General features: G+C 43.5%; 1 protein-coding gene across 2 annotated transcripts in view; it reads right to left on the bottom strand.

The window, feature by feature from the left end:
- Positions 1-2,737: 2,737 nt before the first annotated feature.
- The window catches only part of PPP1R42 (protein phosphatase 1 regulatory subunit 42), an 80,260-nt gene continuing 70,386 nt past the window's right edge, over positions 2,738-12,611 (bottom strand). Inside the window, exon 9 of one of the 2 annotated variants that reach the window (XM_073330953.2) lies at positions 2,738-3,080. In XM_073330953.2, coding sequence (XP_073187054.1) covers positions 2,996-3,080 — 85 coding nt within the window. In that variant the 3' untranslated portion in view covers positions 2,738-2,995. The remainder of the gene's footprint in view (positions 3,081-12,611) is intronic. The other variant, XM_073330956.2, reaches the window with a different exon arrangement.

Genomic DNA, 12,611 nt, shown 5'->3' with positions numbered 1-12,611 from the left:
GAGGTGATTACAGGGGTCCCGTAAGCTGCCGGTGCTGCCCAGAGAGGACCCGAATGGAACCAACCCGACGCGTTGCCCCTCGCCTCCCACACTTGTCCCTATGGGGCCACTGGCTGGTTTGTGGCTGGGTGCAAATTTTTAAATCTACTCCTGCCTTCCTGTTCCCGGGCTAAACTGCTACTCCCCGATTGCCGTCTGGCAATCAGCTGCTGGAGAGGAAACCTGCCACAACAGCTGGGGAAGAATCGGTGTCAGTCACAGCAAGCCCACGTGGACCCTAGTGTTCACTGCAGAATAGACCACATGCCGGTGGGGTTGGGGTGGAGGCGCGGGCGCATCGACCCCTGGCCGGACAGCCCACCCTGGCCACTGCAGGGCTTACTCAGGAAACCAGCACTGGCTTGTTTCTGTATCAGGGGAAGAATACAGCGGCTCCTGATCCTGCTTAGATTTTCATCCCGCATGAGAATCCTAATTTGTAATGACAGACCTGGCTCAATGCATATTCCTCCGATCAGCTCAAGGTTTAGATTCAAGGCAACTGCAATCTTCTTTCTGAAGGGCTGGTAAACCATGCCTCCCCTTCCCACAATTCCCCAGGGCCTATTTTAAATGAGAACATGCGATTTAAACCGGGAGCCTCCGTTAGAGTGTGATTTTGGTAAGAAAAAGGACTAATAGAAACAGTTCTTCCAGCAGTGGCTACCACGTAAAAAAAAACCAAACATCTGCTCAGTTTAAATTAAAGGATAATCTTCTGGTTTTGCAAGTACCATGCAGTCTATGAAATACAAACTGCATTCTTTCTGCTTTATCATCACCAACAGCCAATTCTAGGAACAGGAATTAGCTAGTAAGTTTGTCCATTTGAGGCAATACAGTAGCAATACTAGTTCCACTCCCCCGACTGCAGCAAAAGCTAATTTATTTTATTAAAATAAGCAGATATGTCTCAAAGGGAACTGAAAGCCATATACTGGCTTTGATCCATGCACAAAACTCCTACTGATGGTAATTAAATTTCCCTAACAAGTCAAAGTCAGGACAGGGCCCACAGGGAACAGGTAAGCACAGAAATGTGAAGATCAGAGCTGGTCAAAACCCAGATTTTCCATTTGTTTTGTTCCAAAACATTCTTTATATTTTTTTTTACTTTATTAAATGATGTAGTAGTACAGAATATATCTCATATCATACTATAATAGTTGAAATATTGTATTGTATTTTTATTTTAAAAATCATTAAGGGGAACTGCTACTTACTTAACAATTTCTTTTGTTTATAATTTTTACAGTGCAAATAAATATTTGTAATAAAATAATAATATAAAGTGAGCACTGTACACTTCGTATTCGGTGTTGTAATTGAAATCAATATATTTGAAAATGTAGATTAACATCCAAAAATATTTAATACATTTCTATTGGTATTCTGTTGTTTAACCGTGTGATTAAAACTGCAGTTAATCACGATTAATTTTTTAAATCACAATTAATTTTTTCAAGTTAATCGTGTGAGTTAACTGCAATTAATCAACAGCCTTACTTAAAATGTATTAATGTAGAGCATACTGTAGCTGTCTAAGCTTGAGATGACAAAGGCACTAATACCAGCAGTGAGGTCAGCATTCAAAAGAGACGGTAATGCTCTCCTTTGTGAGCATGGATGAAAAAAAAACAGTCTTGACCTCAGCTGTAACTTGGACATCCTGGAGCTGCTAATATTTAACAGAACCCTCATACTGCAAACCTGAGTAACAAACTTGCTCAATCAGAGGGATGATATAATCTCTGCCATTTCTTCTGATTGCTTCCCTAGTGAGTAAATAACTCAACTGTACGAGTCAGGTCAGACCAAATGAAATTTAGATCTAAATGTCAATGGCATATCAAAGTCACCATAGGCCATAGCTCTTCACTCACATTCTTAGGGTAAGTCTACACTGCAATCGGACAACCATAGCTGGCCCGTGTTAGCCAACTTGGGCTCATGGGGCTCGAGCTAAGAGGCTGTTTAATGGCAGTGTAAACTTTTGGGCTTGGGCCGGAGCCTAAGCTCTGGGATGCTCATCCAGCCTGAGCCCACATGTCTACACTGCCATTAAATAGCCCCTTAACCCCTGCCTCATAAGCCTGAGTCAGCTGACACAGAGCCCTGGGTTTTTAACTACAGTGTAGACAGATCCTTAATGGCCTCACATTGAGCAAGAGGGGTGATAAGATGGAATCCTGTGGTACTTCACTGAGAGAGAGCCCTAAGGCGAGGTGAGTAATTGCCCAGCTCTGACTTTTGTTGTTGTTGTTGTTAGAAGAGGGAGCTCCTCAGAGCAGTCTTAACTAGGTTGTTCAGGACCACAATCATTTACACAAAATTTTAGGATCAGTGTTATCAGAGACTGCTGATAGATCTAAGAAAAATCAGCATGGACACTTGGTCTTCATTTACTGCCCGGAGGTCGATCGATGCAACTACTGCAGTTCCTGTACTGTGCCCAGGCTTGAAAGCAGATTGACTGGAATTGACATAATTGAGTTGCCTCAACACAAACATCTTAACAAATATTTCCCCCCAAAATAAGTTCAAAACAGACTGAAAATTGTCAAGACTATCCATGTAAATTTGTATTTGAATACCTCTTAATAATTTTCAGATTTTAATGGAAGCAAAATCTATATAATTGGTAGTTATAGCATTTCTCTCATATAAATGAAACTATCACCAAACTAAAAGCCTTTTATTCAGAAGATATTACCATAAAATAAGCATAAATTAATGCATCCACACATATTATGAAAATAGTGGTGACACTCTCCTGTGTGAGCAAAAAAGGAAAATCTTCTTGTACAAACTATTCTTTAGTGTTTTCTGAATTAAAATATTCGGCTTTTGCTTGGATCATTTCATCACTGGCTCTGATATACTCAAATTATGATGTTGCAAAAAATTCTGTTGAGAATTAAGTGAACAAAGATGTAGTTGTCTCTGCAGTCTCTGGTTACAGGGGTATCTGATTGAGGAGATGAGGTTCCAATAGATCTTTTATTGGCAGTGAACTCTGAGACTCTTTCAAGGTCAGGTGACTGTTACCAAAATAAAAACATACTGTTAAGCACAATCACATTTTTTCTAATAAAGTCAAATGTGTTGGTCAAAATCACATTTAACATTTACCATTCATTGTCCCTGAATGTATGCCCCCCGCCCCACACACAGCATGTGCTAATGTGCATTTATATATCAATCCCCCACAAAAAAGTTCTTTAACTCTGAGTTAAGCTTGCTAAACTGCAGAGCTCACCAAGGCAAAACATAAAAAAGCAAGGAAATAAACAGTTACGTCATTCAAAATCTTTTCTGCAACTCATTTTATCAGTTCCCCTTATGAACCACAGACTATCTCCCTTCTAACACTGATAGCTCACATATATGTACAATCATCCTGAACAACCAATAAGCAACCCTGAACTCTGACTACAGTTATTGGTTATTTTATCATGTATTACAGGATTGGTGTAGCTTTCATAATTGTATTATACAAAGTTCTGTGCATGATTTTGTATCCATGTATCTAAATGAGATATAGTATCAGATTAAAAATAGCTGCAAGATCTGTTTTTCAGTAATGTTTAGGAAAACTCATGTCAATGAATTTTGTTAGTGATTGATCTAAATTTGGTATTAATTTTTATGCAGAGATTGCATAACTGAATTTTGTTCATGCACATTCATGCTGGTGTATTGTATGGATGGTTAAAGCGGACTGAAGGTAAAAAAATCCATTACAATCTACATAGCACACAAACTATGCTGAGAGATTTGTGCCACACACTCTCAAAGAAACTGCGGAACCACTTGATCAACATCCTATACAGCAAACAGGGAAAGATTAAGAATGAGCTCTCTAAACTGGATACTCTCATAAAAAGCCAACCTTCCACACAAACTTCCTCGTGGCTGGACTTTACAAAAACTAGACAAGCCATATACAACACACACTTTGCTTCTTTACAAAGGAAAAAGGACACTAAACTATCTAAACTACTACATGCCACAAGGGGCCACAATTGTGGTTCCCTTAACTCACCCAACAATATTGTTAATCTATCCAGCTATACTCTTAGCTAGGCAGAAGAGTCTGTCCTATCTCGGAGCCTCTCCTTCTGCCCCTCCACCCCCACGAACATGATACAATTCTGCAGTGACCTGGAATCCTACTTCTGATGTCTCTGACTCAAGGAATATTTCCAACACACCTCTGAACAGCACACTAATCCACAGAAACCTTCCTACCAACACTACAAAAAGAAGGATTCTGCGTGGACTCCTCCTGAAGGTCAAAACAACAGACTGGACTTCTACATAGAGTGCTTCTGCCGACGTGCACGGGATGAAATTATGGAAAAGCAGCATCACTTGCCCCATAACCTCAGCCGTGCAGAACACAACGCCATCCACAGCCTCAGGAACAACTCTGACATCATAATCAAAAGGGCTGACAAAGGAGGTGCTGTTGTCATCATGAATAGGTCGGAATATGAACGAGAGGCTGCTAGGCAGCTCTCTAACACCACACTCTACAGGCCATTACCCTCTGATCCCACTGAGGGTTACCAAAAGAAACTACATCATTTGCTCAAGAAACTCCCTGAAAAAGCACAGGAACAAATCTGCACAGACATCCCCTAGAACCATGACCAGGAGTATTCTATCTGCTACCCAAGATCCATAAACCTGGAAATCCTGGACGCCCCATCACCTCAGGCATTGGCACCCTGACAGCAGGATTGTCTGGCTGTGTAGACTCTCTCCTCAGGTCCTACACTACCAGCACTCCTAGCTATCTTCGAGACACCACTGACTTCCTGAGGAAACTACAATCCATTGGTGATCTTCCAGAAAACATCATCCTGGATGTAGAAGCCCTCTATACCAACATTCCACACAAAGATGGACTACAAGATGTCAGGAACAGTATCCTCGATAATGTCACAGCTAACCTGGTGGCTGAACTTTGTCCTCACCCACAACTGTTTCACATTTGGGGACAATGTATACCTTCAAGTCAGCTGCACTGCTATGGGTACTCGCATGGCCCCACAGTAAGCCAACATTTTTATGGCTGACCTAGAACAACGCTTCCTCAGCTCTCGTCCCCGAACGCCCCTACTCTACTTTCGCTACACTGATGACATCTTCATCATCTGGACCCATGGAAAAGAAGCCCTTGAGGAATTCCACCAGGATTTCAACAATTTCCATACCACCATCAACCTCAGCGTAGAGCAGTCCACACAAGAGATCCACTTCCTGGATACTACAGTGCTAATAAGCGATGGCCACATAAACACCACCCTATACTGGAAACCTACTGACCACTATGCTTACCTACATGCCTCAAGCTTTCATCCAGACCACATCACATGATCCATTGTCTACAGCCAAGCTCTAAAATACAACCACATTTGCTCCAATCCCTCAGACAAACACCTACAAGATCTCTATCAAGCGTTCTTAAAACTAAAATACCCACCTGCTGAAGTGAAGTAACAGATTGACAGAGCCAGAAGAATACCCAGAAGTCACTTACTACAGGACAGACCCAACAAAGAAACTAACAGAACGCCACTAGCCATCACCTTCAGCCCCCAACTAAAACCTCTCCAACACATCATCAAGGATCCTCAACCTATCCTGAAGGACGATCCCTCACTCTCACAGATCTTGGGAGACAGGCCAGTCCTCATTTAGACAGCCCCCCAACCTGAAGAAAATACTTTCCAGCAACCACAAAACAAACACACTAACCAAGGAAGCTATCCTTGCAACAAAGCCTGTTGCCAACTCTGTCCACATATCTATTCAAGGGACACCATCATAGGACCTAATCACATCAGGCACATCATAAGAGGCTCGTTCACTTGCACATCTACCAATGTGATACATGCCATTATGTGCCAACAATGCCCCTCTGCCATGTACATTGGCCAAACCAGAAAATCTCTAACAGAATAAATGGACACAAATCAGACATCAAGAATTATAACATTCAAAAACCAGTCGGAGAACACTTCAACCTCCCTGGTCACTCAATTTCAGACCTAAAAGTCACAACTCTCCAACAAAAAAAACTTCAGAAACAGACTCCAACGAGAAACTGCAGAATTGGAATTAATTTGCAAACTGGACACCATTAAATTAGGCTTGAATAAAGATTGGGAGTGGATGGGTCATTACACAAAGTAAAAACTACTTCCCCATGTTAATTCTTCCCCCCCCTTACTGTTATTCATACCTTCTTGTCAACTGTTTGAAATGGGCCACGCTGATTATCACTACAAAAAGTTTTTTTTCTCCTGCTGATAATAGCACACTTTAATTAATTGGTCTTGTTACAGTTGGTATGGCAACATCCATTTTTTTCATGTTCTCTGTGTGTGTGTATATATATATCTTCCTACTGTATTTTCCATTGTATGCATCCGATGAAGTGGGTTTTAGCCCACGAAAGCTTATGCCCAAATAAATTTGTTAGTCTCTAAGGTGCCACAAGTACTCCTCTTTTTTTTTTTCAGTGCAGACAGGTAACTTGCCTGGTGCTGTTGCCTGGTCGCCCTTCAAGAACAATACCTTGGCAGAGCCACTCAGCTACCTATAGCACTGGTACCTCAACTCCTGGGTGAACCAGGGCACCAGCACTGAAGTGCCGTCTCAGCACAGACACTTAGCTCCCTTGCTAATGTAGCCTGCTGCATCAGAAAGTTGAAGCAGCAATGTCACCAAAGATCAGAGCTTGAAGGACAACACATGGTGTGCTCAGAAGCTGATAGTATTTTAACTTACTTTTATAAAAAACATTTATAATGCATCTGAACTCAGAGCACTTTACAGCTATACAATTCTTACTCACTGTTAAAATAAATTTATATTACATTCTAGAAACAAGCCGTGGAGTTCATTGAAATATGCACTCAGCTGATCAAATTCCACTACATACACACACACATCACATGTTCACTTGCAAAATATTTGGTAATGGACATGTCCAATCACATACACTAGAAACATTTTAGAGAAAAGCTGTTACTTACCATACAGTAATTATGGTTCTTCAAGATGTTTTGTCCATGTGGATCCTATTTTAGATATCCATGCACAAGATCAGAATCTCGGAATAGCAGTATCTGTTGAGACACGCCTGCATCCTGCACATCCTCACCTCTCCACAACCAATGGCATAAAGGGTAGAGCACCCACAGCGAGAGCTCAGTTCCCTCACTAATTCAGAATCTCAGTTTAAGGAAAACTCAAAAAAAGCAGGGATGGAAGGCAGTGTGTGGGATCCACATTGACAAAACATTTAGCAGAAGGACTGTTACTGTTACTGCAAGCTAAGTATGATTTTTTTTCTTTGAGTATTTGTACATGTGGCTCCCACACTAAGTGACTGACAAGCAGGGCCCCATCTGGAAGGTGGGATTGAAGAGTCCTAGCTGACACTAACTAAATAGTGTTTTAGCTCTCTCAAATTTGGCACTGATCTTGAGGTCAGGTCAAGGGCATAATATTTAATAAAAGTGAAGGGAATACTCAAAGTGGCCGCCTTGCAGAACTCAGATATATACCTACCTGAAAGGGGGTTCCAAAGAGGATGGCTCTAGACTGTTCTCAATGGTAGCAGATGACAGAACGAGGAGTAATGGTCTCAAGTTGCAGTGGGGGAGGTTTAGATTGGATATTAGGAAAAACTTTTTCACTAAGAGGGTGGTGAAACACTGGAATGCGTTACCTAGGAAGGTGGTAGAATCTCCTTCCTTAGAGGTTTTTAAGGTCAGGCTTGACAAAGCCCTGGCTGGGATGATTTAACTGGGAATTGGTCCTGCTTCGAGCAGGGGGTTGGACTAGATGACCTTCTGGGGTCCCTTCCAACCCTGATATTCTATGATTCTATGGGGATATTTCTGAAGCATGAAAATGAGGCAGTCTGAGTGCTAGTCAAATGAACTTTGATATTGAGAAGAAGAGGTATATCAGCCTATGATAACAGATTGAAATACACTGGGTAAACTATTTAGATATTCTCCAAGAAGAAATGGCTTGTGTTTTAGAAGTGCTACTTTTGGAAACAAAAAGATGGAGGGATTGTCTAACGGGCTTTGTCCTATTCAGGTACTATAGCAAGGCCCTGGAAATATCTAAAGTATGAAGATTCTTATCCCCAGGGGAGAAGTCTGGGTTTGGAAATTGGGGAGATTAAAAGATTGATTAAAATGAAAGTCTGAAACAACTCTGGGACTAAATTTAGGATGAGGTCTCAATATTATCTTATCTCTGTGGAATGTTGTAAAAGGAGGGTTGGCCATGAGAGCTTGTAGTTCGCTGACAATTCTGGCTGACCAAAAAGCCCATCTTGAGTAAGGTGGTGTACAAAGCATTCAGGAGGGGGCTTCCTAATCATAGATCAGTGCGAAGCAACCCATGTAAAAATCTGGATAATAGCTTAGGAAAAAAAATGAGCATGACTGGACAGGAGGGTGGCATGCCAAAATCGCTGCAAAGCAGACTAATTGAGAGCCCAGTGAGCTTTAAGTGCAGAATGTAATCAAGGATCATGGGAATAGGAATATGCAACGGATCATGGTTGCATGGGGCTGCTCACGTTGAAAATCTTTCCCACTTTGAGTAAGTTTTTTCTTGTGGAGGGCTTCCTGCTTTGCAATAGGATTTCTTGCGTCTGTAATGAACAGTATCTATCAGTGGCACTTAACCAGCCAGCATCCAGGCTGTCAGGTGCAATAATTTCAGGTCTGGGTCAAGAGTTTGATCTTTGTTCAGTTATATTATGTCTGGACAGTCTGAAAGTGCTACTGAACATTGAGTTGATATTTAGAAGAAATCCATGAGCCAGAATTGCTTCGGCCATAAAGACCTATCAGGATCAATATAGCTGCATCCTGTCTGACTCAGGATATTAAAGTAATTGGAGGAAATGCATGCATAAGACCTTGATTCCATGGTATGAAAAAGGCATCTTGCATGGATCCTGGGCTCACGCCTCCCTGAAGCCAAAGGCCAAGCACTTTGTTTTTTCTTTGGTGGAAAATAAGTCTAGTGTGGGATTTCCCCACTGTTGAAATATCAATGTGAGGATGACAGGTTTTGGTTAGTCTCTAAGGTGCCACAAGTACTCCTTTTCTTAATGTGAGGATGGAGTTCTTCAGAGATCATTCATGACTGGTGACATTTGTGCTGGAAATGGCCCACCTTGATTATCATGCACATTGTAGGGAGAGTGGTCACTTTGGATAAGCTATTACCAGCAGGAGAGTGAGTTTGTGTGTGTGGTTTTTGGAGGAAAAAAAAAAGGGGGGGGGGTGAGAAAACCTGGATTTGTGCTGGAAATGGCCCACCTTGATTATCATACACATTGTAAAGAGAGTGGTCACTTTGGATGGGCTATTACCAGCAGGAGAGTGAGTTTGGGTGGGGGGGGGGGCGGAGGGTGAGAAAACCTGGATTTGTGCTGGAAATGGCCCAACTTGATTATCATACACATTGTAAGAGTGATCACTTCAGATAAGCTATTACCAGCAGGAGAGTGGGGTGGGAGGAGGTATTGTTTCATAGTCTCTGTGTATATAATGTCTTCTGCAGTTTCCACAGTATGCATCCGATGAAGTGAGCTGTAGCTCACGAAAGCTTATGCTCAAATAAATTGGTTAGTCTCTAAGGTGCCACAAGTACTCCTTTTCTTTTTTCTTGATACAGAGGTGATGAACAGGTGCTTCCTTGCTTGTTTACATAATACATCAAAGATGTGTTGTCTGTGAAGATATGTATGGTGGAATTTTTAAAGCTATGAGGAATGCCTTGCAGACTAATCTGATTGGCTGGAGTTCTTGGACATTTATGTGGAGACTCATCTCCTTCTGGGATGATATTCCATGCATTTGGAGGTGGTTGAGGTGAGCACCCGAACATGTTCTTGATGTGTCTGTGACTAGGTGAAGGAACACAGGGTTCCCTTTTTGAACATTCTGAACATCTGTCCACCAATTTAACGACTACAGGACATGATGTGTGACTAAGACGAACATGTTCATTTGATGTTTCATAGATTGATACACCGATTTCAACCAGCCATGAAATGGATACAGGGGAAGTGTGGATGGTGGCATCACGTAAGTGCAAGCTGACATGTGGCCTAACAGTTTGAAACAGGATCTCTGTTGCATTAATGGATTTCTCTTGATATTGGAGTTGATTGTCTGGATAGACTGAAATCTCTTCTGGAAGGTCTGGCTTTGCTGAGTTGGAATTGATTACAGCTCCTGTGAGCTCTCTTGTCTCTAGTGGGTTGATTGTTGATGTTCTGTAGTTTATCATTAGGCCCAATTCTTTGAACAAGTAGAGGACAAAGTTAATTGATGCAGCAACATCCAGATGGGACATGACTTAGATCAGCCAATTGTCTAGATATGGATAGATGTGAATCCTTGTTTCCTTAAATATGCAGCCCTCACAGCTAAGAATTTTGTGAAGAATTTAGATCCTGTGGAGAGACTGAATGGGTTTGATTCTTGTTCAGACTAACAGGCATGAACACACCATTCAAGATAGCTGTAAGAAACATTAAGGAGACCCACCTAAAACAAGGCAGAATGTAGTACGCCCAGAAATTAGCACTATGGGGGCAGAGGGTTCAATGGGGTATTGTTTGACCAGGTGTGTGTGTGTGAATGCGCACCAGAGAGAACACACAAGAAAAAGTGAAGCAAGACGGACAGAGAGACAACCTGACAAACATGGTGTATGACACCAGCTATGGGGTGCAACCCAAATTTTCCTAAGGAGGGACCCAAAACTCTCCCTCCCCTGTTATGCACTCAGCCATAAGCTCTCTCCTTCACACTCTCCCCCAGTATTGAGCCCCAAACACTCACCCCATCATGTTTTTCTCTGCCCCTGCACCTAGCCCTGAGCTCTCCCTTAGCTACTTCCCCATACCCAGTCCTGAGCTCTCTTTCTGTCTCTACACCCAGCCATGTGCTCACCCTTTACCTCCTGCACCTAGCTCTACGCGTACTCCCCTCCTGCTGCCCCACACCCAGCCCCGCACTCTTCCCCACACACTATTCCAAGCTTGTCCCCACCCACACCCAGCCCCTTGGTCTCTCCGCCTCACATCCAGCCCCAAGTTCTTATCCAGAGAGGTGATCAAGCTGAAAAGCATCATCCCCACCAGGGCCTAGGCAGTTCTGGGACAGCAGATCCCATCACCCTTCAACATCTCTGCTTGCCCAGGAACCACCAAAAGCCCAGATCCAATCCTCACATCTTCCTGGGGACTGAGGGTTCCTGGTGCCCCCTACTCTGCTTCTCCATGCAGTCTGTGAGTGCCCAGTGTCCTGGGTGTCAAAAGAACTGCAAAGGTTGGGGGGAAACCAGGCACATGGAGTTGCAACACCATTCAAATTTGGAGGGGCCGCTGGACCAAATTTCCAGCTCTGGACCAAATTTCCAGCTCTGGACCAAATTTCACCCCCCACAGTTGTGCCCCTGGCTTTGAAGAAGCTAGAGAAGCTTTTGGTCTTGTGCTAGCTAAAGAGGCTTGGGTCTGTAAGCAAAGAAACTATTTCCTTTTGGTTTTGGTTACTCCTGTGTTCAGCGAAACAGGGTTTTTTATATTCCTTGCGCTAACAGGGTCAACATCCACCTCTCACAAGCATCCCCTTTTCTCTGGCCGATATACCTGCAATCACAGTCTTTTCTCGGGGTAGCACCCACCTCTCACAGGCAGCCCACTTTGGTTGCTTGGGTGTGAGCCTGCTTTTGGTTTTAGTTCTTATATTGGGGCAGTACCCACCTGTCATGAGACCCCCCCAGCTGATGGTTCTCTTCACGGGTCTTCAGCGACTCAGTCCTCTGACGGAGCCATATACACTGTCCCCACTTCCAGGGTATACAGTCCAAGTTCTTATCTTGGCCCTGGTATGGGGCCATAGATCTTAGGCTTCTTCCCAGAGGCACTGCCTTCTTCAACCACCCAGTCAGGGCCCATCTCAATACCCTCAGTTGGTGTCCTCGTCAGCAGCCCTCCCTGGGCTCAGTCTGCAACTAGACGAGCAGGGCCCATCTCAGTACCCTCCTCAGGTCTGGCTAGGTTCTGTGCTCAGTTCCCCAGGGTCAGCCTGCCCGTACTGACCTTTTCATGGTCCTGCTGCTATTCTATCCAGCCAGCCAGGCACCAGGTCTTTGGCAGCCTTCCCTTAGCTCTGTTCTGTCTGATGAGCTCTCTGCAGTGAGCTGTCCATGGTCCTGCTGGTGTTCATCTAGGCACCCAGTATTCCCTCATCAAGCTCCACACAGCAACTGAATTTCTCTGTTCTGCTGCTTGTCTTATATAGGGCCCTTCTGGCCCCGGATTGGCTGCTCCATCAGCCCCTCTGATGGACCGCTCCTCTGTAGCCACTCTAGGCTGTCTGGAGGACTTCTCTCTGCTCTATTTTGGGGCAGGGTGATACAGGGCCACAAGGCCTCCAGCAGGGGGCCTCCGGACCTAGTCCACCATGCCACACTTGCAAATAAATAAGACTGCATCAAAGAAAATACGA

The sequence above is a fragment of the Lepidochelys kempii genome, chromosome 2 (genome assembly GCF_965140285.1).
Source record: "Lepidochelys kempii isolate rLepKem1 chromosome 2, rLepKem1.hap1, whole genome shotgun sequence".
NCBI lineage: Eukaryota > Metazoa > Chordata > Testudines > Cheloniidae > Lepidochelys > Lepidochelys kempii.
This window is presented reverse-complemented; position numbering and strand designations above follow the sequence as displayed.